The 25,122-nt window shown below is 60.8% G+C and overlaps 4 protein-coding genes across 16 annotated transcripts; 3 read left to right on the top strand and 1 right to left on the bottom strand.

Moving 5' to 3' along the window:
* Positions 1-79: 79 nt before the first annotated feature.
* On the bottom strand, positions 80-5,885 carry ARFRP1 (ARF related protein 1). Of its 4 annotated transcripts, none has more exons than XM_082360686.1 (8): positions 5,745-5,885; positions 5,143-5,241; positions 4,787-4,874; positions 4,498-4,580; positions 1,343-1,424; positions 1,060-1,130; positions 390-490; positions 80-321 (listed from the first exon to the last, which is right to left on the bottom strand). In XM_082360686.1, exons 2-8 carry the CDS (start codon positions 5,233-5,235, stop codon positions 234-236), a joined length of 606 nt encoding a protein of 201 aa, XP_082216812.1. In that variant the 5' UTR covers positions 5,236-5,241; positions 5,745-5,885; the 3' UTR covers positions 80-233. The 4 variants fall into 4 exon arrangements, 2 of the variants coding, with proteins under 2 accessions (XP_082216812.1, XP_082216813.1); XM_082360687.1 differs by having other exon boundaries at positions 5,143-5,236; positions 5,745-5,877; XR_014235812.1 differs by having other exon boundaries at positions 285-321; positions 1,343-1,512.
* A 30-nt stretch (positions 5,886-5,915) lies between these two features.
* On the top strand, positions 5,916-17,824 carry ZGPAT (zinc finger CCCH-type and G-patch domain containing). 2 transcript variants are annotated; one of them, XM_082360674.1, is made up of 7 exons: positions 5,916-6,018; positions 6,432-7,071; positions 15,494-15,627; positions 15,855-16,010; positions 16,669-16,788; positions 17,210-17,283; positions 17,406-17,824. In XM_082360674.1, exons 2-7 carry the CDS (start codon positions 6,488-6,490, stop codon positions 17,802-17,804), a joined length of 1,467 nt encoding a protein of 488 aa, XP_082216800.1. In that variant the 5' UTR covers positions 5,916-6,018; positions 6,432-6,487; the 3' UTR covers positions 17,805-17,824. The 2 variants fall into 2 exon arrangements, with proteins under 2 accessions (XP_082216800.1, XP_082216799.1); XM_082360673.1 differs by having other exon boundaries at positions 16,875-17,283; positions 17,406-17,677.
* A 1,049-nt stretch (positions 17,825-18,873) lies between these two features.
* On the top strand, positions 18,874-20,714 carry LIME1 (Lck interacting transmembrane adaptor 1; the record flags this gene model as incomplete). The annotated part of the gene is made up of 5 exons (XM_082362332.1): positions 18,874-18,946; positions 19,309-19,341; positions 19,626-19,784; positions 19,869-20,218; positions 20,317-20,714. The coding sequence occupies 5 exons, from the start codon at positions 18,874-18,876 to the stop codon at positions 20,599-20,601; spliced, it is 900 nt and encodes a 299-aa protein (XP_082218458.1). The 3' UTR covers positions 20,602-20,714.
* Positions 20,715-21,359: 645 nt separating this feature from the next.
* Positions 21,360-24,964, top strand: SLC2A4RG (SLC2A4 regulator). Of its 9 annotated transcripts, none has more exons than XM_082360683.1 (9): positions 21,360-21,619; positions 21,910-22,034; positions 22,281-22,427; positions 22,963-23,072; positions 23,506-23,684; positions 23,756-23,856; positions 23,942-24,182; positions 24,270-24,361; positions 24,450-24,964. In XM_082360683.1, the coding sequence occupies exons 1-9, from the start codon at positions 21,509-21,511 to the stop codon at positions 24,559-24,561; spliced, it is 1,218 nt and encodes a 405-aa protein (XP_082216809.1). In that variant the 5' UTR covers positions 21,360-21,508; the 3' UTR covers positions 24,562-24,964. The 9 variants fall into 9 exon arrangements, with proteins under 9 accessions (XP_082216809.1, XP_082216801.1, XP_082216808.1 ...); XM_082360675.1 differs by having other exon boundaries at positions 21,368-21,619; positions 23,945-24,182; XM_082360682.1 differs by lacking the exon at positions 23,756-23,856 and having other exon boundaries at positions 21,368-21,619; positions 24,450-24,603.
* Positions 24,965-25,122: the final 158 nt, after the last annotated feature.

Genomic DNA, 25,122 nt, shown 5'->3' with positions numbered 1-25,122 from the left:
CCAGGCCCGATGTGGGGGTCTGGTGGGGTCCCTGCCGCCCCAGCTCCCCTCGGCAGAAGAAGCCTCCGGATGCCTACGCTTTTCTGGATACAGAAAAAAGTTTGTCTTAGAAGAAAAACAAAGCAAGTAGAACCACCACAAGGCAAAGCCAACCCAGCCCCCAGGGGGATCAGCGGTGCGGAGCCAGCAGGAGCTCTTCGGGACGAGCGGTGGGTGCCCTGGGCCGGCTGTGCCTACGTGATGTCCCGCTGCCGCGGCGGCCGGTGCACATTCCGCACGACGCATTTCACCATCCACTCGATGCCCTCGCGCACCCCCTTGCTGTGGAGACAGCGGGTGTGAGGCGGGGCCAGCCGTGGCCCCCGGCGCCCAGGGTGAGCCCCACTCACCCCGTGAGGGCCGAGCAGGCCTGGGTCAGGCAGTCACGCCTGCCGATCTTGGAGGCGCAGTCGCTGAACACAGTCTTGATGTCCGGGATGGAGAGGCAAGTCTGGGGGAGGCGAGGCCGTGAGGATCAGTCTCAAGGCCCGGCCCCACCCCAGGGCAGTTCCTAGAGCTGCGGGGGGCACCCTGGGGCTACTCTGTCCAGGAGGGGTCCTGCCTGGCGAGCAGCCTCAGAGGAGCAGGTGTCAGGGAAGGTCTACAGGGAAGCAGGCGGTGGTCCGAGACGCACCCTGGCAGCCACGACCGAGATGCTCCAGGATCGCGCCACCGGCCTGCTCAGGGCCCCCTCCACGCAGATGGCCGCTGCACCTCCACTGGCCAGTGGTCCCAGGGGGTGAGGCCGGCACAGCTGCCGTGCTCAAGGGCAGCAGACAGATCGGGGTCAGGGCTGACTCCCACCCTGGTCCCTCTGCATTTTCTTTCCAGAGCTTTCACCTGGGTCTGCCCAGCAAGAGGCTCCCGGTCCCTGGCAGCAGGGCAGCCAGAGGCCTGGGGTGGGGGAGGGGCTCTGCCCCCGGGGCAGCCGTGCTCTGGTGTCTGAGGAAGGCAGCGGCCCTCCCCTGGGAGAGGCACCCTGTCCCCTGGGAGTGGGGCCCGCCAGGCCCAGGGGCTCACCTCAATGTCCTGCTTGTTGGCCAGCACCAGGATGGGGACACCGTCCAGCGCCTCGCTTGTGACCATCTTCTCTGGGGCGAGTGGAGAGGCGGCAGTGAGCGCCCTTTGTCCGCCTCTGCCCAGAGGTCCCCAAGCCCTCGCGGACCCCCTACAAGTGTGGACGCACTCGGCCGGGGCCCTCCTGACATGGCGCCGCCCTCCCCCACAAGCCCAGCTCTGGAAGCGGGCTGTGCAGACGGGACCACCCGCTCCCCGCCTCCCGGGCCTGGCCAGCCGCACACACCGAATGCTCGCTTGGACTCGGACAGCCGCTCCTCGTCCGTGGAGTCGATGACGTAGATGACGCCGTGGCACTCCGCGTAGTACTGGGTGGGAGCAGAACAGGGTGCTGAGCTGCGGGCACCCGGCCACCTCGAGGCAGCCCCCAGCTGGAAGACCCTTCTGGGGTGCTTCCTGGGGGCGGGGAGGTAGGGCAGAGTGGAGAGGCGCCCCAGACCCCCTGGACTGGGGTTGCCACCTCCCTCGCCCACTTGCCGGGTGCTGTGCTCCGAACACCACTTCAGCCTCCGCTCCTAGGACCCGACCACACCTGCTGGCCTGACGGCGGCCAGAGGGAAAGGGATGGGGCTCGGGGTCTCAGCAGACCTGGGGGTGGGGGCAGCGGCGGCTTGCCATCGGGGAGCTACGGAAAGCCCACCGAGGGGCGAGTCCAGAACATTCAAAGCAGCTCTGTCCCCTGTGCGGGACAGAACCAACAACTGAGCCAGCGCCAGCGAGCTCGGAGCTCTGCAGGCTGGACCGGGGCCGGGAGGGCGGCTGGCCCTGGGTTCCCTGCCAGCAGCGGCCACACAGGAGCCACCCCGACACTTAAAACCACCAGAGCCCAGGGTACGGGGAGAGCTATGGGGGGTGAACGGCAGCACCTCTGGGAAAGGACAGACACACGAAACGGGCCTGGCAAGTCAGCCTTCTGTCCCGATCAGAAAAGAGCACGGAAATGCCCACGTTGGCAGAGCGGGTGACCCCCCCCCCCACGCCCACTCCAGCTCCTGCCCAGCGTGAGCCCAGGAATCCGGAACACCCACACGTCCCACAGGGCATGACGCCAACTTGTCCCCGCCACCCCCCCCCCCCCCAGTACAAGTCAAGCCTTTGCACCTACACTCGCTACAGAAAAGGAAGCCCGACATGGGTGGCCTCCGGGTCTGCAGACCGTGTGTCCCACACCCGGGGCCTCTCTGGCCAGCCTGCTGGGTGACGCAGGGCCAGGAGCTGCGGCCCGACCGTGGAGGCCTCCGAGGCAGGAGGGAACAGCGTGGGGATTGCAGCGAGCCAGTGAGGGAATCACCGCTCTGCCCCTGGGGCCCCTGTGGTGGCAGGGGACTTCAATCCATGTGCAACCGGGCACCGGCAGACGGGGCGCCGGCAGACGGGGCCAGGTCCACCGCCACGCCCTCAGGCATCGGGTGACGGCCAGGCAGCAGCGGCAGGGATAGGAGCGGCACCCCTGGGGCTGAGCGTGAGCCAAACCCGGAGCGCGAGGGGCTGCCCTGAGCCCGCGGCACCCGCCGTGCCCAGGCCCTGATGGTAGTGTCACCTGTGGCCTCGCACTGGAGGGCTCTCGGCTGTGGCCTGGAGGGACAGAGGCCAGAGGTCACCCCTGTGGCAGGGCGCCAGGTGGTCTGCTTGGTCTGCAGACCTGGCCTGAGGCTAGCACACGCACAGACCCGTGAGCAGCCGTGTGCGGCACGAGCGGAGGTGTGGGGTAGACAGAGAGCAGTGGACACGCGAGTGAAGATCCGCCAGACCGTGCCGGATGGCATGGGGGCGGGGGGCCTGCCACGACATAGCATCTCAGAACCAGAGGGGGAGCAGGAGCCCCACTTTCCACCGCTCCTGGTGACTCAGAGTTGGGGTTAGGGGTGTGGTCACCTCCATGCTACCTGCTCACAGGGGCCAGCAGGGCGCCCACCCTGGCAGGGGCACCTGACGCCACAGGCAGGCGGCAGGGCACCCACTCCACCCGAGTCGCGGAGCACGCGAGCAGCCCAGGGTCCCTCCGAGACGGCAGGCTCAGCGATCGGGGCTCAGCCCCTCGTGATGCGGCAACAAGGCCACGCCACCAACAGACGTGGAAGCTGGTGGGGGGATGGGGGGGCACAACCAGCCCGGCTTTCCCTCAGGAGGGGCCGGTCCCCAACCAGAGGCGTGTGTGTGCAGGTGCGCCTGTCACCGGCCGTGGCCTGGCTGTCGTGACAAGCAGTGCACCCGGTGCAGATCCCCTTGCTGGTTCCTGCGAGACCCACTCTGACCCACGAAGAGCCACCTGACCATGTCACAGCCGCCCAGGGCAGCCCACCGGGGTGACCTGCCACAGGGATGGAGTCCCAGCCAGCGTCACGCGACGTGGGGCAGCATCTGAGATGACCCCGCCCCTGCCCAGGTCCACGTCCCCCCCCATACACTTGCACCCCACCCTCTGCCGCAGCATCTGCCCCCGAAACCCTGGCCTATGACAGAATGTCAGGACCTGTTTCACACTCCCCGTGTGAGTCTAGAGTTTGCACAGACAGCCCCTAGCTTGGCTCTGCCTTGGTCCGACTTAAATGGCCACAGGCGGTCTGTCAGTGACCTTCTGGCTGCAGGATGGAACCTGTCCTCTTGGCTGGAGGTCAGGATGGGGGGGACACTTTGGGAGGAAAAAGGAAAAAGTGACCAGGTACCTGCTGCTGGGGTCAAATCAGAAATCAAGACCAGGGCACTGACCCACTGGCAAGTGCTGGGATGGGCACATCTGCCCCCAGAATCAGGGTGAGCCTGTCTGTGCCCCCGGCACTAGGCTGTACCAAACCCGCCACGCCAATCCATTGGGAGGGGGCTGAGGGAAGAGGCTTGTCCTGCCCTGTTCTCTACTGGACCCCAGTGCCTGGCACAGGCTGAGCTGAAGACCGACTCCAGTCTTGAGGTCTCAGAAACGCTTCAAACCTACCTCGAAAGAGGAGACACTTGCTGTGGACCGTGGAGGACACCCTCCCCTGATGGGGAAGGAGCCACCACGGAGGACAGGTCCTAAGCTAGGACTGAGGGAGGACACAGTAGGTGAGACTCAGGTCCCGGTGCTGCAGCTGAGCACCAAATAGGCGTTGCGTCTCCCCCACGTCTGCTCCCCGACCATTCTTCGTCTCGTCCTGTTCTGATTAGCAACAAAATCTCTAAGCCAAAAGGAACCAAGTTTGTCCCTGCTCCTGGGGAGAGTGACTTGGGAACTGGGATGGAGGCGAGCCTCAGGAACCAGGTGGGTGACGGAAAACAGCAACAGGAAGGAGAGAAGGGGAGTGCCAGGCCTTCTGAGGAAAGGGAGGAAGAGACCACGGTGCCAGCTAGAGAGATGGCACGACAGCCAGGCCAGGGAGTCTATGTGGCATCCGCCCATCTTACCTTGTCCCACAAAGACTGCAGCTCCTCCTGCCCCCCTAAGTCCCAGAACATGAGGCGGGCCTTTCCAAAGTCCACAGTGCCGACTGGGGAGAAAAGGAGACAGGTGAGGCTGTGGCCTTGGTCCCTGACACACGGGCTCCCAGCTCTCCCGGGAGGAGCAGGCGGTGCCGGCGCTCCGTGATGCTGTGGCCAATGGGAGCCGGAGCAGCGGCCTCACCCTCGGCCTTCGTACACCGCAGCATCCTCAGGGCTCTGCCCCCAAACCCACAGCCCTAAAGGACGCCCTTACTGTTTAGGCCCACAGTGGTAGTGATTTTGGACAGAGTCATCCCCTTGTAGTTCTTGTTGAACCGCGTCTTTGACTGCTCCAAGAAGGTCTAAAGGCAGAGAGAGAGGCGTGAGATGAGAGCTGGGAGAGTTCTCATGGCTGCTTCACAAATACCCCTACTTGGGCCTATTCCTTTAAATCGAAGCAAAGCAAAACAAAACAAAGTTTTGCTTTCAAGGTAGCTAGCGGTAACTGTCCCATGGCCTTAAGCGAAGTTCGGATCCTATCTGGGTACAGAACATGCAGCTAAAAGCATAAAACCAACAAGACCATAGGGCAGCGGGGGAGTAAGGGTGTTGACACGGAACCGCACGTACCGTCTTCCCGGCGTTGTCCAGACCCAGGATCAGGATGCAGTACTCGTCCTTCTGGAACATGTACTTGTACAGGCCTGACAGCAGCGTGTACATCCTGCCCTGGGAACCCGAGATCGGTCACGGGCGAACCGGCCCGCACCGCGCCTCCCCAGCACCCGCCGCCAGCACCCCCCAACGGGCAGAGGGTCTGTCTGCCCGCTTGACCGCTCAGAGCTGGAGCCCTGAGCGGGGCTCCTCCTGACCCGCCTCCCCTCAGCCCGGCACTGCCGCCGCCGCCTTCGCCTCCGCAACTGCTCCCGCATCGGCCCGGAGCTCCCGGCGCCCTCGCTCCGACTCCCGGCCCGGCCAGGGCGCTCCGCTCGCAGGCAGAGGGCGGCCCGTCCCGCCCCGCTTCACCCCGAGCGCGCCCCCCGCTCCCCAGCCCGGGCTTCCCTCGGGCTTCGCTCCGCTCGGGTCTCCCCGCGCGCCGCCCGCCTCGCACCCGGCTCGCCGCGGGCGCCTCTCAGAGGCGGGGCGCGTGTGTGTGGGTGGAGGGCGGCGCGGACAGACTGCGGACCGGCCGCCGGGCCCGGGCCCAGCTCCGCTCGCCCGCCTCGACTTACCTGCGCCCGCCCGGCCGGGCCGCGGAGCCGGGGAGCCGGGGAGCCGGGGAGCCGTCGGAACCGCAGCGCACCTGGCCCTCTGACCCCACGCTGACCCCGCGCTGACCCCGCGTGGCGCCCGACGGGACGACGGCTGGCCACCCGGGGAGGGGCGGAACCGTCCCGGCGGCCCCCGCGCCAGGCACTTCCGGCGGCGGCGGCGGCGGCGGCGGCGCTCGGGCGGAAGTGCCTGTCGGCTGCGGGGGCGGAAGCGGGCGCCGGGCGGCTTTGGCCGGTGAGGCCGGCAGGCTGTCTGTGGCGGCGGCCGGAAGACGGCGCGGAGGAGGGCCGGGCCGGGGGCGAGGGTGTCTGGGCGACGGGGCCTGGGCCCTTGGTGGCGGGCCGAACGGGGGCGGGCGGCGCGGGGCCCGGGGAGTGGGCCCGGCCGGGGGCATTGGGCTGGGACGCAGAGACCGCGGAGGAACTTGACGGCAGCTCCCGGGAATGGAGCGGAGGCCGTGAGGCCAGCGGCCAAGGGCTGGCCCTGGCTCTTCTTCTCGGAGCTGGAAACTTCTCTCGGCCCAAACGGGAGGCAGGGCGGTTCACGGTTCCGCAGGCTGTCCACCGAGGGCGGCGGTTGGCCAGCGCTCAGTGCCGGCCTCTCGGGGACGGCCGGTCCCGGGTTCATCCGGCTTCTCTTCCCCGCAGCTCTGGCTCCCACGCCTCCCCTGTGAGGACCCAGGGACCCGGCCCTTCCCAACAGGATGGACGAGGAGAGCCTGCAGACCGCCCTCCGGACCTACGACGCGCAGCTGCAGCAGGTGGAGCTGGCTCTGGGTGCTGGCCTGGATCCCTCGGAGCTGGCAGACCTGCGCCAGCTGCAGGGGGACCTGAAGGAGCTGATCGAGCTCACTGAGGCCAGCCTGGTGTCCGTGAGGAAGAGCAAGCTGCTGGCGGCGCTGGATGGAGAGCGCCCAGCCCAGGAGGATGCTGAGTACTTGGCTTTCCAGAACGCCATTGCGGAGGCAGTGGAGGTGCCAGTAGCCCCCGAGGCGGAACTGGAGACTGTTCCTATGAGAGAGACCGGGCCAGGACCCACGGAGCCTGGGCGGGAGGAGGACGAGGGGGAGGACGAGGACGGGGCAGAGCTGAGTGGGAGGAAGGTGAACGCCCCCTACTACAGTGCCTGGGGCACCCTGGAGTATCACAACGCCATGATCGTGGGCACCGAGGAGGCGGATGACGGCTCCCCGGGCGTGCGCGTACTCTATCTCTACCCCACTCACAAGTCCCTGAAGCCTTGCCCGTTCTTCCTGGAGGGGAAGTGCCGTTTCCAGGAGAGCTGCAGGTAAGGCCTGGGTTCCTGGGGCCCCTGGGGGCGTGGGGGGGGGTGGATTGCAGACAGGATCAGGGGCTAGGTGGGCCGTCTGGGCTTTGAAGTTTTGTCCTTCTTTGTCCAGCAGAGTGCTGACAAGAAGAGAACTTGGGGGGCAGGGGATTCTTCTAGCAGTGTCCTTGTTTAGGTGTTTACTTGGATTTTCCTCTGGTAGATGAAGAAGTATGGAAGGGCTGATGTTGAAAAGAATGGACTCCCCACCCCCACCCCCGCTCCCATCACCAGTTTTATTCTTTAGAGTGAAACTTCTAAAATTTACTTTTATTATAGAAGCTTTATTATAGAAGTTGTCAAATACACATGAAGTTAGAGGGAGTAGCGTACAGGCTGCCCGCGCTCCAGCTGCAGGCGTCATTGTGCATCAAGGTCGTGCCAGTCTTGTTGCAACTCTTCCTGCCTCTGGATTACCTTAAAGCAAGTTGTAGAAATTACTGGGCTTTTCACTTCTAAGTACTTCAGGATATCACCCTCACCTAAGTGATAAGGGTGTTATTTTAAGAACTATCTCCATGTCGTCGTCACACCTACAGAATTTAACAGCAATACTTTGTTTCTATTCAAATTTCCACAGTTGTAATGATGTTGCTTTTTGCTTAAACACATGACTTTAACTTTGTTTCTTTTTACTTTTTCTCTGCAAAGAATACTTACCGAGATTTCCAGTAGATGATTTTCTTTTTTAGCCAATAGTCCAGGGTAACTTCCTTCAGTTCTTCCGTTGTCTTATTTCTTTATAGATTCTTGCTGGGCCCAAAGTCTTACTTGCTACATTTCCCCCTTTTTTCCTGTCTTTCTCTGTAAGTTTTGTGAAAGGCGTAGCGTGCATACAGCAAAGTGCACAGCAGAACAGTCATCAGCCTCCTCCCGCTTCCACAGGGTGGGCGCACCCTTATCCCCAGCACACAGTCAAGGAGCAGAGGCGGGAGCCCTCCATCCTTTCTGCCCCTGGTCCCTCTGGAGGGTTCCTCCCGTCCCTGGGCCGTGTCCTGTGTGGGGATGAGAACTGACGTGTCCCTGTGCTGCGTCCTCTGGGCAGGCACTGGCCCCAGGGTTCACGCGTGTTCACTCCCCTGGCAGCAGGCCCGCCACGCAGGCCGTGTGTGTGGCTGCCGTGGCCGCTGGGCCTCCCAGGCAGCCGGCTCCCCTCGGCCGTGCTCTCCGCTGCCGCCTGCCGCCAGCTTTAGGCCCGGCCCGAGCAGCCCGCGAACTTGCCCCTCACCACCTCCCGGGCCTCACGGTTACTTTCTTGCATTTGCTTTGGATTTTTAAAATTTACTTATTGAAAATTTTATTTTAAAGATAGAATAGACAGTGTTGAAGCACCCTGTGACCCACCACTCTGTCGCAGTCCCCTCCCCTTCTTGGGAGGCTCGTTGTCACATCTGTGGTGTGTTTCTCTCTAGTGTACATGAGACCTTTATAGACGTGTATCTGTGAATAGGACATATTTGTGCCTTATTTTCTAATTAAATGGTTAGCATGCAGGATGCTTCGTTTTGCAGCTCTTCTCACAGAGCGTGTTTGTGAGAAAAGTCCACGTTGATATTTATAGAACTATTCTGTGCATTTTAACTGCTGTGTTATTTTCCTCATGAATATGCCACATTTTATTCTGTCTCCTTCTGGTGTTTCCCAGTTTTGTTTTGTTTTTTTAATTAATTAATTAATTTATTTATTTATTTTTGGCTGCATTGGGTCTTCGTTGCTGCGCACGGGCTTTCTCTAGTTGCAACGAGCGGGGGCTACTTTTCGTTGAGGTGCGCGGGCTTCTTATTGTGGTGGCTTCTCTTGTTGCGGAGCACGGGCTATAGAGCACAGGCTCAGTAGTTGTGGCACACGGGCTCAGCAGTGGTAGCTCATGGACTGTAGAGCACAGGCTCAGTAGTTGTGGCGAACAGGCTTAGTTGCTCCGTGGCGTGTGGGATCTTCCCGGACCAGGACTCAAACCTGTGTCGCCTGCATTGGCAGGCGGATTCTTAACCACTGCGCCACCAGGGAAGTCCAGTTTCCCAGTTGTTATTTATTACAAACAACGTGCTGTGAACATCCTAGTGCACATCTTTTGTCCCTGGTGAGAATGTCCCCGGTGTGTAGCAGTGTGGAGAACACACGCGTTTTCTGTCCTTGTGCGCCGTGCGGTTCCCAGTGCCTGGTCTGCTCCGTAGTCACCCTCGGTCACGTTCTCTTACTTGCAACTTCGTGCCCACTGAGAGCTGGGGAGGTGATCTTGATTGAACTTGTATTTCCTTGATTATTAGCAAGATTGAGCATTTTTTCGTACATTTGTTCTAACTTCATCGTTCTATGTTTCAATATCCTTATCCGTAAAACAGAGATGAAGCTGTCTCTCACAGTTGTTGGGAGAACGGGATGCGCTGATAGAAGTAAAAGAATATTGAACAGTAGCTAACATGTAGTAAGGACACAGTGGACTTCAAATTTTTGTCTTGTTATTGTAAAATAAAATCAGACAGAGGAAGTAAAGAAATAGCATGAGGAATCATTGTAACACCCTAGTACTCGCTGCTCAGATCAAAACTACAAATTTGCCAGTTACCCCAGGAGCCCCTCTGTTTGCCTCAGCCCAAACATAGCCTTCCCCCTCCTCCAAAAGAAAGCACTCTCCCGACTTTTATGATAATCACTTCCTTGTGTTCTTTGTTGCTTGTTACTCAGGTGCGGCAGGGGTGTAAACGTTGTAGTTTAATCTTGCTCACTTTTTAAGACTGCTGTGTCTGCACCCCCACCCCCACCCCCGCCTTTCCTGGCCTCACAGTTTCACTGTTGACGGACCAGACCCTTTGATCGTCATCGACCGCCCTGGTGCAGCCCAGCATGTTCCTGTGTTCACCGCAGGCTGGCATATGGATCCAGGGACCTGGTCACACTCAGAACCCCCAGTTGGGCATGTCTCTAGGTGTTGTGCTTCCGTCAGGAGGCACCTGATGTATAGCTGCCAACGGTGCTCAACGCCGAGATCCACTGATACAGTGTGGATTGCAAAAAAGAGCTCTTTAATTCTGTCAGTTCATTTACTAGCCGAACGTTATAGAGAGATGCCTTTCCTTGTCTACAATTTGGCTACCTAGTGGTACAGATCATATGGAAAAGGCAGGATAATGCCGGACTTTCCTGTTTTGTTTTCTTGGTTTCCAAGATAGCAAATCGGTTCTCTTTCATCCTGAGGTGATAAATTGGCTTTTAAAAAAATTTTAATATCCTTATGGACTGATGGATTTAAATATATTTGATGAATTTCAGTCCACGGAGATTCTGATCTTTATTGAAACTCAAATTGTCTCACCCTTGCCAAGTGGGAGCTCCTTCAGGTTGGCTCCCACATCCTTTTGACACAGCCCCAGGAGTCAGGGTTTCCCACAGTCATCTGCACTCTTCCTACCCCTGACCTGAAGGCAGCCAAGTCTCCAAGAAGCCCTGGTTTCTTTTAATGGGAGATGGTATTTCACAACCCACAGTGGGGGCACTGGGACGCACTTTGCTGCTAGTTGGTTCATCGCTGTAGGCTTTTTCAGCAGACGGAGCTAGGAAATATAGGTGGACACACACTAATGTACATGTTAGTGTATATATACACATACCACATACTTATGTTTTTAAGGACAAATACCTTGTGAATTTATATTGATACTTCCAATTCAAATTAAGGACTGCAGTGTTTCTACTTAATCTTTTCTGGATCACATCTGTATTTCCTTCTTTACGCCAGGACTCTGGTTCTCAAGGACATAGGGAATGATGGGCTCCAAAGGACCCATAACTAATTTGTTTTATCCCATTTTACACACACAGGACACTCAGAATAACAACATTCATTCTTCAATTATGATGATTGAAAACTGTTAAAAGCATTTTTACATGTACTACTACCCACATTCTCTCTCTGTCTTTGTGATTGCACTAGATCTGCATTGTCGGATCTTGTGGTCATTACAGCCATTGTTTCCCCTTTACTCCCAACCTTAGTTCTAGAAGGACCTTTGCATTTCATGCTTACCATCATTCCATCTGTTGGGGTCTTTTTAGCATTTCAGTTGTCTGAGACTTGTTTTCTGGTAGATTCTTCAGGAAGGGCTCACAGGAATAATGTTTCCGGAGACCTGGCATGTTGATTAGGTTCTGTTTGTGTCTTTTATACTTGAAGAGCAGGTTTGTTGAATACAGTAAGTCCCCTACATACGAACGAGTTCTGTTCTGAGAGTGCGTTCGTAAGTGCAATTTGTTCATAAGTCCAACAAAGTTAGCCTAGGTACCCAACTAACACAGTCGGCTATATAGTACTGTACTGTAATAGGCTCTTAATACTTTTCACACAAGTACATAAAAAAAAAAAACAACACAAAAAATAAAACATTTTTAATCTTACAGTACCTTGAAAAGCACAGTAGTACAGTACAACAGCTGGCATGCAGTGGCACGTTTGCATCTTTGAAAGTCCGCAACTTGAAGGTTCGTATGTAGGGGACTTACTGTATAAGATTCTTGTCTCGTATTACTTTCCTTGAATATTTCATACAACTTACTCCATTTTGACATAAAATATTGTTGAAAAGTTTAATTTTTTCCCTTGTAAATCACATGCTCTAATGGTGTAAGGGTCCAGCTTCATTCTTTTGCGTGTAGGTATCCAGTTTCCCAATACCATTTGTTGAAAGAACTGTCCTTTCCCCATTGAATTGTCATGACACCCATGATGAGATCTGACTGATGTGTGTGAGGGGTTATTTCTGGGTTCTCTCATCCAGTCCATTGGTCCACACCAATGGACTGGATGTGTTTATGCCAGTACATACTGTTTGGATGACTGTAGCTTTGTAGTAAGTTTTGAAGTCAGGAAGTACATAGTCCTCAAACATTTTTTTTTCTTCTCAAGATTCTTTTGGCTATTCAAGATCCATTGCATTTCCATATGAATTTTAAAATCAGCTTGTCCAATTCTGTGTAAAAGAAGATTGGAATTTTGATAGGAATTGCATTGCGTCTGTAGATCAATGTGGGGAGTATTGCCATCCTAATAAAATGAAGTCTTCTAATTTATGAACATGGGATCTCTTTCCAATTATGTAGGTCTTCTTTAATTTCTTTCGGCAATGTTCTGTAGTTCACAAGCCTTGGCTAAATTTATTTCTAAGTATTTTATTCATTTTGATGCTACTGTAAATGAAATTTCATTTTTAGATTGTGCGTTTTTAGTGTATTAAAATACAACTGATCTTTGTATGTTGATTTTATATCCTGTAACACTGTCAAATTCATTTTTTAGCTCTAATAGGATTTTTTTGTGGATTATTTAGGGTTTTCTATATATACAATTATGTCATTGACAAATAGAGGTACTTTTGCTTCTTTGTTTTTATTTTGATTTTTGGCTGCATTGGGTCTTCATTGCTGTGCTCGGGCTTTATCTAGTTGTGGCGAGCAGCGGGCTTCTCACTGCGGTGGTTTCTCCTGTTGCGGAGCACGGGCTGTAGGCGCGCAGGCTTCAGTAGTTGTGGCACGCTGGCTCAGTAACTGTGGCTCACGGGCTCTAGAGCACAAGCCCAGTAGTTGTGGCACACGGGCTTAGCTGCTCCGCAGCATGTGGGATCTTCCCAGACCAGGGCTCGAACCCGTGTCTGCTGCATTGGCAGGCAGATTCCTAACCACTGTGCCACCAAGGAAGCCCACTTTTGCTTCTTCCCTTCCAATTTGGATGGCTTTTATTTATTTTTCTTGCTTAATTGCTCTGCCTAAAACTTCCAATACTACACTGAATAAAAGTAGCAAGAGCAGCCATCCTTGTCTTGTTCCTGATCTTAGGGGGAAGGCACCCAGTCTCTCACCACTGAGTGTGATGTGAGCTGTGGGTTTTCCATAGTTGCTGTTTATCAGGTTGAGTGTTGTTTTGGTTTTTTTAAAATATATTTATTTATTTATTTTTGGCTGCATTGGGTCTTCGTTGCTGTGTACAGGCTTTCTGTAGTTGCGGCCAGAGGGCACTACTCTTTGTTGTGTGCGGGCTTCTCATTGCAATGACTTCTCTTATTGTGGAGTGCGGGCTCTAGGGGCGCGGGCTTCAGTAGTTGTGGCACGTGGACTCAGTAGTTGTGGCTCGCAGGCTCTAGAGCGCAGGCTCAGTAGTTGTGGCGCCCAGGCTTAGCTGCTCCGTGGCATGTGGGAGCTTCCCAGACCAGGGCTCAAACCCGTGCCCCCTGCATTGGCAGGCGGGTTCTTAACCACTGCGCCACCAGGGAAGTCCCTGAGTGTTTTTTAACATGTAAGGGTGTTGGATTTTTTCAAGTATCTTTTCTATATCGGTTGACGAACTGGTTTTCTATTAATGTGCTCTGTTTCATTGAATGGTTTTCACCTGTTGAACCACCCTTGCATTCCTGGGATAAACCAAACTGAGTTGTGGTGTATACTCATTCTAAATGCTTGTTTTCTGCTTCAAGTTTTTACTTATTCTGGAGTGTATTTTCGTGAATATTGTGAAGCAAATGATCGAGTGGGGTGATGTTGGGGTTTTTTGTATGGGAAACTAATTTTAAATTTTTTCCTTACGAAATCCGTAGTGTGTGTTTTCCTGCCTCGTTGGTAACACCTCCTCTGTCTTGCGTGAATTTTGTTGTATGAGAGGCTCTTCCTGGGTGCACTTCATTCCATTGATCAGGCTGCCTGTGCTCTTGGTTGACATTCGTTTCATGGACACGCCGTTAACTACGCCCCATGGCTGGGAACTTAGGTTATTTCCGAGTCTTTCATGTTTGGGTCACATCCTTCTGGCTCAGTCTTTACAAACTTTCATTATTGTTTTAGGGTCATTTCCTAGAAGCGCTTGCTGGGTTAAGGGGGACACCAAATTTTACGGCTTCTACGAGTACCAAAGATTCTTGCAGGGAGGTTTAGTTGGCGTCTGTGGTGTCTGGGTGTGTTGAGGGGGTGTTTGGCCAAATTCACCGAGTCTGGGCCTCTTTCCTTGGTTGAAGAGGGCTCTTCAAGCACCGTGCCCACTGCAGGACACGTGGGCCAGTTTTGCAGCTGCTGGTGCCACTGGCCGTTGGTGGTACCCTGGGTGCCTGAGGACAGTCAGGGGTGAGAAGGAACTGGCCAGAACCCCGCCAGGGAGGCATCCGAGGCCACCTTTGTCTGCTTGTGGAAGGTGACTGAAATGCCTCGTTTCCTCTCCTTTCTCCCTATGGGCTCCACCTAGGAGGACAGCCACGGCAGGGCTGGCTGTGTGTCCGGAGCGAGTGCCCGTCTTCGCTTACTCTCATGGGGTTAGAACCGCTTCCTCCTTGAAATGGGGGCACAGCAGGAGATGTGTGCGTGGTTGCTTCATGTCTTTATTTGGCAAAGTTAAAGGTTGCAGCCCTCTGTTCCCACTTCCTCCCCCACCCCCTCTCTCCCGGTTTTCATTTTGGTTTCACTGTTTCACTGACATCTAGAAGTCAAGGCAGCACTATTACAACCAGCTCCTTCTAATTGGCTGGGGAGGACTCAGTCCTGTGAGAGCACGCAGACACACTTGCCTTGATGACCTGTTGTATCTGGTGGAGAGGCGCCAGGGAGCTCTCATCACAAGGATGTCTACCAGCCGTGTGTGTGCCTGTGTGTACATGACTCTAGCCCAGAAGGCTGGGGAGAAACTCGAAGCATCTTGTCCTCAGGGTACCCAGGTCCATCCTGAGAGTGAGAGCACAAGCACAAGTGTGTGTGTGTCCATACATGTGCATGCACATATGTACACATCTATGCACATGTGCGTACACGTGTGTGTGTGTATTGCATACGTGTGTAGGTGCGTGCTTATGTATACCGTGTAAGTGTGCATGTGTGTGCATATATGTGTGTGCGTATGTATGCACGCATGTTTGTATGTGCACGTGTGCATGAGTGTGTGTGCGTGTGCATACTTGTGTGCATGTGTATATGTGTGTGCACATGTACGCATGTGTGCGTATGCGTTTGTGCACATATGTATGCATGCATATATGTATGTGTGTGGGTGTATTGTGCATGTGTGTGCATGTGTGTATACATATGCATGTATGGGCATGGATGTGTATATGTGCACACGTGTGCATGGGTTGTGTGCATACATGTGTACGCATGTGTTCAGTGTAGTGTGTGTGTGCGTGGGTGTTTGTGTTGCGTGTTTGTACACGTGTTCAGTGTATATGCGCGTGGGTGTGTGTTGTGTGTGTGTGCATGGGTGTGTGTGGCATATGTACACGTGTGTTCAGCAGATATGGATGTAGATGTGTGTGTCTGTCTCCCTGTCCAGGCGGTGTCCAGGCAGGTAGACTGGATTCTCCCGGCTCATGGGGCCCTGGTGGCCGTATCTGAGTCTGCATCCCTGTGGCCCTCTCTGCAGGTTCTCCCATGGGCAGGTGGTCTCTGTGGATGAGCTGCGCCCCTTCCAGGACCCGGACCTGAGCTCCCTGCAGGCCGGCTCTGCGTGTCTGGCCAAGCGGCAGGACGGCCTCTGGTACCCAGCGCGGATCACTGGTGAGGCTGCCCGGGGCCTCCCTGACGGGGTCCTTTCTGGGAAGCCCTCCCCATGTGTTCCAAATTAGTCCTGCCTGACCACTCCTCTGTTCGGGCATTGGGATCCCACCCCACGCCCAAGAGGAGCAAGGCCCCGCCTTGACCTTGGCCCCACCCTGCTCCCAGCTTCCAGAGTGGCTCCTTCCATGTGTTGAGGCCACTGCCCTGCTGCCTCTGTGCCCCTCCAGATGTGGACAGCGGCTACTACACGGTCAAGTTTGACTCTCTGCTGTTGAAAGAGGCCGTGGTGGAGGGGGACAGCATCCTGCCCCCGCTGCGCACGGAGCCCGCAGGGTCCTCTGACTCAGACGGCAGTGACGTGGACGACCCCAGCTATGCTCGAGGTATGGCTGCTGCCACCCCTAGGGCCTCCTGGCTGGCAGGGTCCCATACTGTGGTCAGTGCGAGGACGCACTCGGGGCGGGGAGCAGGCGCGAGGCCCCCACAGCGGGCAGGGGAGAGGAGAGGGTGCGTGATGGGTCTGGGGCAGGTCCAGAGACCTACAGATGCAGAAACCCAGAATGATGACAGTCCCATGCGAGCCACAGGAGTGGATGGGACGCACAGGAAGGGATGGTTTCCTGCAGGGCATGGGGGCCTAGCGGGTGGACAGAGGAACTGGCTAGCAGTGTCTGGCCCTCCCCCAGGGGGGTGTCCACCTGGGATCTGTTAGCCAAGTTGTCCATGCTGATGGAGGGGAGGACTGAGCCGGCAGGTAGAGGCAAGTACTGCTCTCTGTTAGGGGAACGGCGGCACCCACCTCCAGGGAATAGGAAAGGGGCCACCACGTGACCAGGTCGTGACCCTGAAGTGTGGAGAGGGCTGGGCTCTGCCACAGGCTCTGCCCGTCGTTCGCACCACACAGCCCTGGGCAACTGGCAGGGAGCCAGGGGTGCCGGGGATTGGCCCTGGCCCAGAGCTGAGCTCTTGGGCTAACCTTGGCCGGAGCCCAGGATGCCCCGCGTGCAGCGGGGTGAAGCTGTTGCCCTCTGATGCTTGCAGTGGTGGAACCTGGTGCTGCTGACCCCGGGACCTGCAGCTCCGCCTTCGCCGGCTGGGAGGTGCACACGCGGGGCATCGGCTCCAGACTCCTCGCCAAGATGGGCTACGAGTTTGGCAAGGGTGAGTGTGTGCTGCACGGGGGGGCGAAGGGCTCCCTCAGCACGGCCCCAGAGTCCAGTGGCAGTGCCAGCTCGGTGTACCCCCAGGTCTGGGCCGGCATGCGGAGGGCCGGGTGGAGCCCATCCACGCCGTGGTGCTGCCGCGAGGCAAGTCGCTGGACCAGTGCGCAGAGATCCTGCAGAAGAGGACCGGGGGCGGCCAGGCTGGCGTCAGCAGGCCCCCAAAGTGCCGGGGCAGAGGGGGCGGGCCTAGGGGCCGCCCACCGTCTCGCAGTGTGTTTGACTTCCTGAACGAGAAGCTGAAAGGCGGGGCTCCTGGGGCCCTGGAGGCGGGGGTGGCGCCCCCGGGGAGGAGGAGTGGCGAGGAGGTGTACCACGCCAGCAGGAGTGCCAAGCGCGCCCTGAGCCTGCAGCTCTTCCAGACGGAGGAGAAGATCGAGCAGACCCAGCGAGCCATCCGGGGCATCCAGGAGGCCCTTGCCCGCAATGCTGGCCGGTACGTGTGGGCCCTGCCCATGGTGCCTGGGTGAGAGCTCGCCCTGACCCGAGGGCGGCGGGCCAGGTCTGAGGAGGGGCTGGAGGATGATGGGCAGTGCTGAATGGCGGGCCCCTCCCCAGGCACAGCGTGACAGCGGCCCAGCTGCAGGAGAAGCTGGCGGGAGCCCAGCGGCAGCTGGGGCAGCTCCGGGCCCAGGAGGCGGGCCTGCAGAGGGAACAGAGGAAGGCGGACACCCACAAGAAGATGACCGAGTTCTAGGGCCCCACACGTGGCGTGGACAGAGCTCAGGGACCCCGGTTCCCGCTGCCCTCAGGAAGACCAGCTGTCGCTCGACAGCTAGGATGCCACCGGAAGAGGGGCCAGCCCTCACAGTTGGCCTTCTTGCCGGCCTCAGGCGTGTGGTCACTGCTGAGAGGAGACAGGCTGCAGGGGTCCCTGTCAGGTCCCTTCTTGACACTTCCTTGACCATTGAGCCCACCTACCAGTGTCCTGGGCTGTCTCCTGAACAAGGACATTAAAGTGACTTTGTTGCAGTGTCCTTTAGTGGAGGCTCGGCTGGCTGTGGGGCCTTTGAGGAGGAGGGGTCTTTGCACTGGGTCACGGGGCTGGGCTGGGGGGGTCCTGGGTGAGGGTCCTGCCCAGCACCCCGCCCAGAGGCAGAGGGCCCGGGAGGACGGGCATCCCTGCTGCTCTCCCAGACGCGGCCACAGCCCAGGGTGCCCCCCGCGTTGCCTGACTCCCGCAGACGGGTGAGCCCGGTGCTGCGGTGATGGAAGGAGACCGTGGCTGTGCGGGGCCCAGAGGGAGCGCCGTTATTGAGGCAGGAGGACCCGGCGGGGCGGGGGGTGTTGGCACCCTGGGTCCGTGCCCGCCTGTTTTGTCGCCCACACGCACCCACTGCATCGTGGGTGGAGACAACATGATTTAGGGCCTCCGATCAGCACCAGCTCGCAGCACACCCCTGCCAAGTCCCGTCTAGACCCCAGGCAGGGCCACAGCAGGTGGGTGAGGCTGCCGTGGCAGCTGCGTGAGAAGACGCGGCGTGGTGCACGGGCAGGAAGTGAGGTGGGGAGCTGGGCCGAGGGCGACACAGAGGCCTCGCGGCTCGAGGTGCCCAAGCTGCCCGCCACCCTAGGTGGCGGAGGAGGCGCACCAGCCCCAGCCTTGGTGAGTGCCGGCTCTGGCTTCCAGCCTGGCCAGGGCCCCGGGCCCCTTGGTGCCTTCCTAGGGCAGCTGAGGGCAGGGGTCTGGGAAGACTGGGCACTACCAGGTCAGGGCATTGGGACCTGGGCCCTCTGGTGAGGAAAGCCCACTCCCTGGGTCTGAGCAGACTGGCCCCCACCTTCGGAGACAGCTCCATGCTGCTGGCCCCCCACTTCCGGCACCTGTGCCAAGACTCCAGGAAGCAGACGTCCGATGGCAGGGGCAGTTGGAGGGGAGGGATGGAGAGCCAGGGGTGGGGTGGTCAGTGTCCAAAGCAGCCCTTCCTGCCTGCTGACCCCCAGCTTTCCAGCCCTTCAGGGGGCCAGTCTCCGTAGTGGACAGCTAGGGGGCATCACCTGGACAGGAGCCATGCCTGGGTAGGACATGGCTGTAGGTGGGTCTGTGGCCTGTGGCTTGCTAGCCTGGGGCGTGGCCTGGGGGCCTCCCCAGCTCTCAGGTGTGGCCTAAGTGACCACAGTGGGGCCTTGGCCAGGTCCCAGCTGCCCTGCCCCTCCTCAACTGCCCGTGCTCGGCCATCACTTGAGTCATCCTTGCCAACTCAGGTCCTCATGGGGACCAGGCAGAGCATGCCTCATCCCTCACCAGCAGCCCCTGGGCAGAGGCGGGAGGGTGGGCGCTGAGGCTGTGTCCCCTCGGCCTCCATAGGAGGGAGGGGCTGCTGAGCCTTGGGGTTTCCTGTGTGCTGAGTCAGAGCACGGGGGTGGGTGGGGGACCTTCCGGCAGCACAAGGTGCAGAAGTGGGGCTGTCAGGTTGGTGCCCAGTCCCTCAGCCCCCAGCACCCTGTCTTCTGCCCCCAGGCCCATCCACGGCTTCGCAGGATGAGGCCACAGGTACCCTCGGCCCCTCCTGCCCTCTGGGGCCTAGGGCGCCTCGCCCTGCTCCTCTGGCTGTGGGTGTCATGCACAGCCTGCCACAGGTGTGACCACCCCTGGCCGGGTGGGGCCTGGCTCAGCTCTACAGCCAGAGGGGGCGGGACTCAGGCAGGCCCAGCACCCGCTGTCTACACACACGTCCCTACGGGCCTCTGACCCGCACCTCTGCCTCCCCGCTCTGATGACCCGCTTGCGCCCAGGAAGCGGGCACAGAGGCAGCTGTCTGCGCTGCAGGGCAGTGTAATGCCAGCAGAAGCGGTGTCAGGGTGTCCCTGGGGCCAGCAGGGGACCGGCCAGCCTTCCTCGCCCCCACTCACTGCTGAGACCACCCCACCACTGCTCCCTCGGCAAGTTGGACACCAAACTGCACGAGCTGCACCGCAGCCGGCCCTGCAGCAGAGGTGAGCTGGTGGAAGGGCCGGAGCCTGGCGGTGGGCAGGCGTCCCCGGACCCCCGAGTAATCTCTGCCCTGCCCCCACCCTCAGCCCCACGGCCTGCCAGCAGGGATCTGCGCCCACAATGGCTGGAGGCGTCCAGAGGCAAGACGACCAGGCCCCCGGCAGCCTTCGCACACCAGGAGCTGCCCCTGGCCACGCCCTCCACCGGCCCTGAGGCCACCTATTCCAATGTGGGGCTGGCTGCCATCCCCAGGGCCGGGCTGGCAGTCACCTCTGGGGTGTGGGCAGGGGCACAGCTGACCAGCAGCTGTGCCAGGCCTGGTCCCGAGGCCATACCCGTGGTGGCTGAGTATGCGTGTGTCCAGAAGCTCAAGGGAACAGATCGGGGCCCCCAAGGCCTGGAGCAGGGGAAAGTCGAGGCGACCCCAGCTGCTCAGGTGAAGTGAAGTGTGTGAGGTAGGGTGGGTGGGACTGGGCAGATCCTTGGCCGAGTGGATGGTGCTGACCCCTCCCTGGACTGGCTTCCTCTCTCCAGGTGGACATCCTGTATTCCAGGGTCAGCAAGCCTAAAAGGAGGGACCCAGGACCTTCCACAGACCAGCCAGACCCCAAGGGTGGGGAAGCGAGTTTGGCTCTGGGGAGTGACCTGGCCTACGAGGTCCTCCCTCTCAGGGGCCTGGGCATGGACAAGAGCCTCCTGGAAAACGTGTATGACAGCATCCAGGAGATGGGGGCTCCTGGGTACCTGGAACCCCCCAGCTCCAACTCTTACCAGGAGAGGACATGTGCAGGGCATGGAGACCCCCTGCTTCCTGTCTAAGCCTGGGGAGGGGTCTTCATCCCCTCTGCCCTGAACACCCAAGTACAGATGATCCTTCCTCCAGAGTGGGGTGCGACCTCAATAAAGCCCCAGCTCAGGGAGCATGAACACTACTATACCTCAGCCTGCTCTTCTTGAAAGCCTGGGAGGCTTGGCGGGGTGGGGTCTGGAAGGAGTGAAAACCTCTCCTTGGGAACGGGCTTCCTCCCGCTGGGGGTGCTGGGTGCCAGCGCCCTGTCACCTGGGGCCGCCGGCTGGTCGGGCTCAGAAGACCGAGTGGGGAGGGAGGCAAGCCCTGGCGGGCAGTCCTCAGGCCGAGGGGCTCCTCCGAGCGGTGAGCCGGCCCGCAGGGTGGCTACCCCAGGGTGGGACCTGAACCCTGAACGACAGGAAAGGCTCCACCACCCAGCCCCTGGAGTTACATAAGGGGCGCGGGAGGTGGGCAGTCGTGCGTTAAAGAATAACCTGCTCCCGGGAAGCCCGCCAAGGAGACGCGGCCTCCTCCCGGGTCCGGTAGCTCGCGCACGGGCACCCCTCGAGGAAGCCGGCCCGCCCCGGCGACGGGCGGGCGGCACAAGCCGGGCCCCCTCCCGGACTGGCGCGGGAGCAGCCAGCGCGGGAGCAGCCTGCCAGGGGCGGGGTGTGGCCGCGGGGTGGGCCAATGGGCGCGGGGCGGGGCGGGCCAATGGGCGCGAGGCGGGCCAATGGACGCGGGGCGGGCGGGGCCTCCGGCCGCGAGGAGGGGGCGGGGCCGGCCGGCAGCCTCCGGGCGGCGCGGCGCGGGCGGCGGCCGATCCAGGGCGGGGGTCGGTGGCCCGGCCAGCCCGGCCCAGCCCGGCCCGGCCCGGCCCGGGGCCGCGTCCGGAGCGTCCGCCCTCGCCGCTGCAGCCTCGGTACCCGGCCGGCCATGGAGGCCGAGCGCCCCCCGGCGCCCGGCCCGGGCTGCGGGCGCCCCCCACTCCGCACCGCCGGCCGGGACCCCGCGGCCGCGCCCGTGTCGGTGCCCGCGCCGCCGCAGGTACCGGGCTGGGGGCGCCGACAAAGTTCCCGCTGCGAAGATGGCGTCGGGCTGCACGAACTTTGGGCCCCGGGGCGGGGCGGGCGGGGGCGGCGCGTCGCCGCGCGTGTCCGTGGGTCCGGCGGGGCTGGGCCGGCGCCCGGAGCGCTTCCCGCCGCGGCGGCCGGGGGCGGGGCCGGGGGCGGGGCCGCACCGGCCGCAGCCGGTTTGGGGGCGGGCACCAGCGGGTCGGGGTGGCGGTGGGGGTGGGGACTCGGCCGATGCCCGCGCTGAGCCGGCCGCGTCCGCAGGGCCCTGCCGTGGAGTTCGCGCTGCCGCAGGAGCCGGAGCCGCGGGCCGCGGACCTCGGGGCCCCGGGGGCGGGGGCGGCGGGGCCACCGACGCCGTCGGCGCACATCCCGGTGCCAGGGCATAGGTGAGCCGGGGTTCGCGTGCCAGGCCGAGGGGGCATGTGCACCCGTGCGCCTGTGTGTGCAGGGGTGGTGGATGGGGCGCGGGCTGGAGCCTTCCAGACCCCACCCCTGCGAGGGGGGCCTCGGGGGAGGGCAGGTCAGCATCCTGCACTGGGTTTCTGTCCTTGCCTTTCGGCTCCCCAGCCCTGGAGGAGTTAAGCAGAAATGACCGATGTATCAGTATGCCTTGTTCCTCCCCAAACCCTGAGGGCCAGAGCGCAGAACTGGGAGGGGGCGCCTGTCAGCCTCTGTGCCCAAGAGGCTGTGAGGCCCGCGTGGAATCGACCGTCCAGGCATCCCGGGGCCCCCGATGGCTGTCTCCCCAGCCCTGTCTGCAGAGAGAGAAACCCTCCCAGGTGCCTGACACCCTGGGCTGGCTGCGCAGGCGGGGGCGGGCTCTGGCCTTGCCCGCTGGGGCCCAGGGACCCGCTTGTGCTTCGAGCCCAGTCTCCCCTGGCTGCTGCTGACTGCTGGCTGCTCCCGCCCTCCCAGGTCTGGCGCTAGGCCCGCAGCTGCTGTTGCACAACCCTGGTTAATGTGTGATTGGGGGGAGGGCTGGGCTGGGCCTGGCCTGGCCTGGCCCCACCGGCTGGGCCTCAGACTCCTGTCCAGCAACAGGGTCTGAAGGAGCCACGGTGGAACAAAGCCCAGGCTGCAGAGAAGTCGGGCTTTGGAAAGACCCCAGCCCAGGCCTGTTCCCGGTGGTTCCTGGGGATTTGGAGCTCGGCAACCCGAGCTGGAGGTGGAGCTGGGCCTCCTGCCCGGCTCCTGGAGTGAGGGAGCTGGGTGCACACACGTGCCCAGGCCTGCACGTGTGCCGGGACGGGGACGGGCCTGGAGTACTTCTTGGGCCCTACCCACCCCTCCACCCCCCATCACCATCTCCTCCAGAGCCCCCCCAGGAAAAGCCCGGCTGGACGAGGTCATGGCTGCCGCAGCCCTCACAAGCCTGTCCACCAGCCCCCTCCTGCTGGGGGCCCCGGCTGTAGCCTTCAGCACAGGTGAGACTTAGAGGCCTGGCTTGGGGTGGGGGGTGGCGGCAGGGCTCAGGACCCTACAAGCTGCCCAGCCCCTGTGGGGCGAGCAGAGCCGCTCACCTGGAATACCATCTTCTAAGTGCATCTCCTGAGGCCTAAAGCAACATCAGGACCCCCATGGCCCCTCCCTGCGGCCAAAGCTGCAGTGCCCCAGGCCTGCAGGCCTCTGTGACCTGTCCATCTCCACCTGGCTGGCCAGGCATCTCCCCACCCCGTACTCTTCTGTTTTTCCTTCTCTGTGCTGGAGAGGCTCGTCCCCGGGCTGACGTGGTCAGCTCCTCCCGGCCACTCCCTCCTCCAAGAGGTTCTTTGCACTCAGGGACCCGTAGCCAGCAGCGTCTGCAGCACAGCCGTGGCCCCCAAAAGTCCTGATGCTGGCGCCGGTGTGTGTCCGCAGAGCCCAGCTTGGAGCCCTGGAGGGAGGCCCTGGTGCGGCCACCGGGCAGCGGCGGCAGCAGCGGGGATGGGGGCTGGGGCCCGACCAGTGACCAGTCCTCTCCATCTACCCCGTCGCCCCCGCTGCCCCCTGAGGCAGCCCACTTCCTGTTCGGGGAGCCTGCCCTGAGGAAGAGGAAGGTGAGCCAGGGCAGCCCTTGGAGCGGGGTGGACGTGGGGGGCGCCGAGGCTGACCGCCCCCTGTCGCCCAGAGCTCGCTGCAGGGGCTGTTCCAGTGCCTGTGGAAGCGCTGCGGGAAGGTGCTGAGCTCGGCGTCAGGGATGCAGAGACACATCCGTCTGGTGCACCTGGGGTGCGGCGGGGCCGGGGGCGGGGGCGGGGCGGGGGGCGCCAGGCAGGCCTCTGCGTCAGCTCGCACCCCACCCCCCGCCCCCCAGCAGGCGGCAGGCAGAGCCGGAGCAGAGCGACGGCGAGGAGGACTTCTACTACACGGAGCTGGATGTCGGTGTGGACTCGCTGACCGATGGGCTGTCTGGCCTGACCCCGGGGTCCCCCACGGCCTCCGTGCCACCCGCCTTCCCCCGCCTGGAGCCGCTGGAGCCCCCGGCCCTGCCCAGCCTGCTGCGCCCGCCCGCCCTGCCCCCGCCCCCGGTGCTGAGCTCCCTGCCCGCCCCCCAGGTGTGCCCCAGTGACCACGCTTACCAGGTGGGTGAGGCCTCGGGTGGCTCTGGAGGGGTGCGAGGCCACAGCAGTGTCTCCTCTCAGGGCTGCCTGGCACCCGTCCACCCGGAGCCACAGCCCATCCCGGTCAGGGCCTGCGCGCCAGCCCTGCCCGCCAAGCCCGGTGCCAACCCGAGGTGCGTGTGTGTAAAGGGGCCGGGGAAGGCACCGGGCAGGGAGGCTCCCGGCCCAACAGCACCCCATGCCCCCCATGTGTCCCCCCAGGAAGCCCCGAGGTGACGCCAAGAAGTGCCGGAAAGTGTATGGCATGGACCACCGGGACCTGTGGTGCACGGCCTGCCGCTGGAAGAAGGCCTGCCAACGCTTCCTGGACTGAGCCCCGCCCGCCGGGGCCTCTCCCAGCTGCAGGGCCTTCTTTTTAACCGGTGGGGGACGGTCCCCACCACTCAAAGTGCCTCTGAAGAAACCAGCCTCTCGGCCTTTTGCACTAATGCCAAACCTCACAGCTGTCCCCTTGGCCTGGGGTCCCCAGGGGTGGCCGCCCCCCACCTGTCGGCCCTGAACTTGTCAGGGGTGTGACGGGCCCTGCTCTGGGGCCACACGGGGCCATCCTCGATGCACTTTGAGGGGTGTCGGGGAGGGGGCGCCCTTGCCCGCACTTAACCTGACTGTTTGAGGGCCCGGGTGGACATTTGTACCGTGTTTGCCAAGCTCAGGTGTCTCACGTCTGGGCTGAACCAGGCGAGGAGTAACATTAAAGATTCGGGATTTTTCCAAAAGCTGTGTCTGCCTCCTGGGGGGAGGGACACGGAGCCGGGACCCCGCCATGGGCAGGGGTGGCGGTGGGCAGAGAGGAGGCCAGCAACCAGGCCACAAAGGGCTGGGGGTGGGGGTTACTCTCTGGCTCCCGCTACCCAGGGTGAGGCCGGAGGAGGGG

The sequence above is a fragment of the Balaenoptera borealis genome (assembly GCF_965194805.1).
Source record: "Balaenoptera borealis genome assembly, chromosome: 16".
NCBI classification, from domain to species: domain Eukaryota; kingdom Metazoa; phylum Chordata; class Mammalia; order Artiodactyla; family Balaenopteridae; genus Balaenoptera; species Balaenoptera borealis.
Note: the sequence above shows the minus strand (reverse complement) of the source record. Positions and strands in the feature narration are given on the sequence as shown.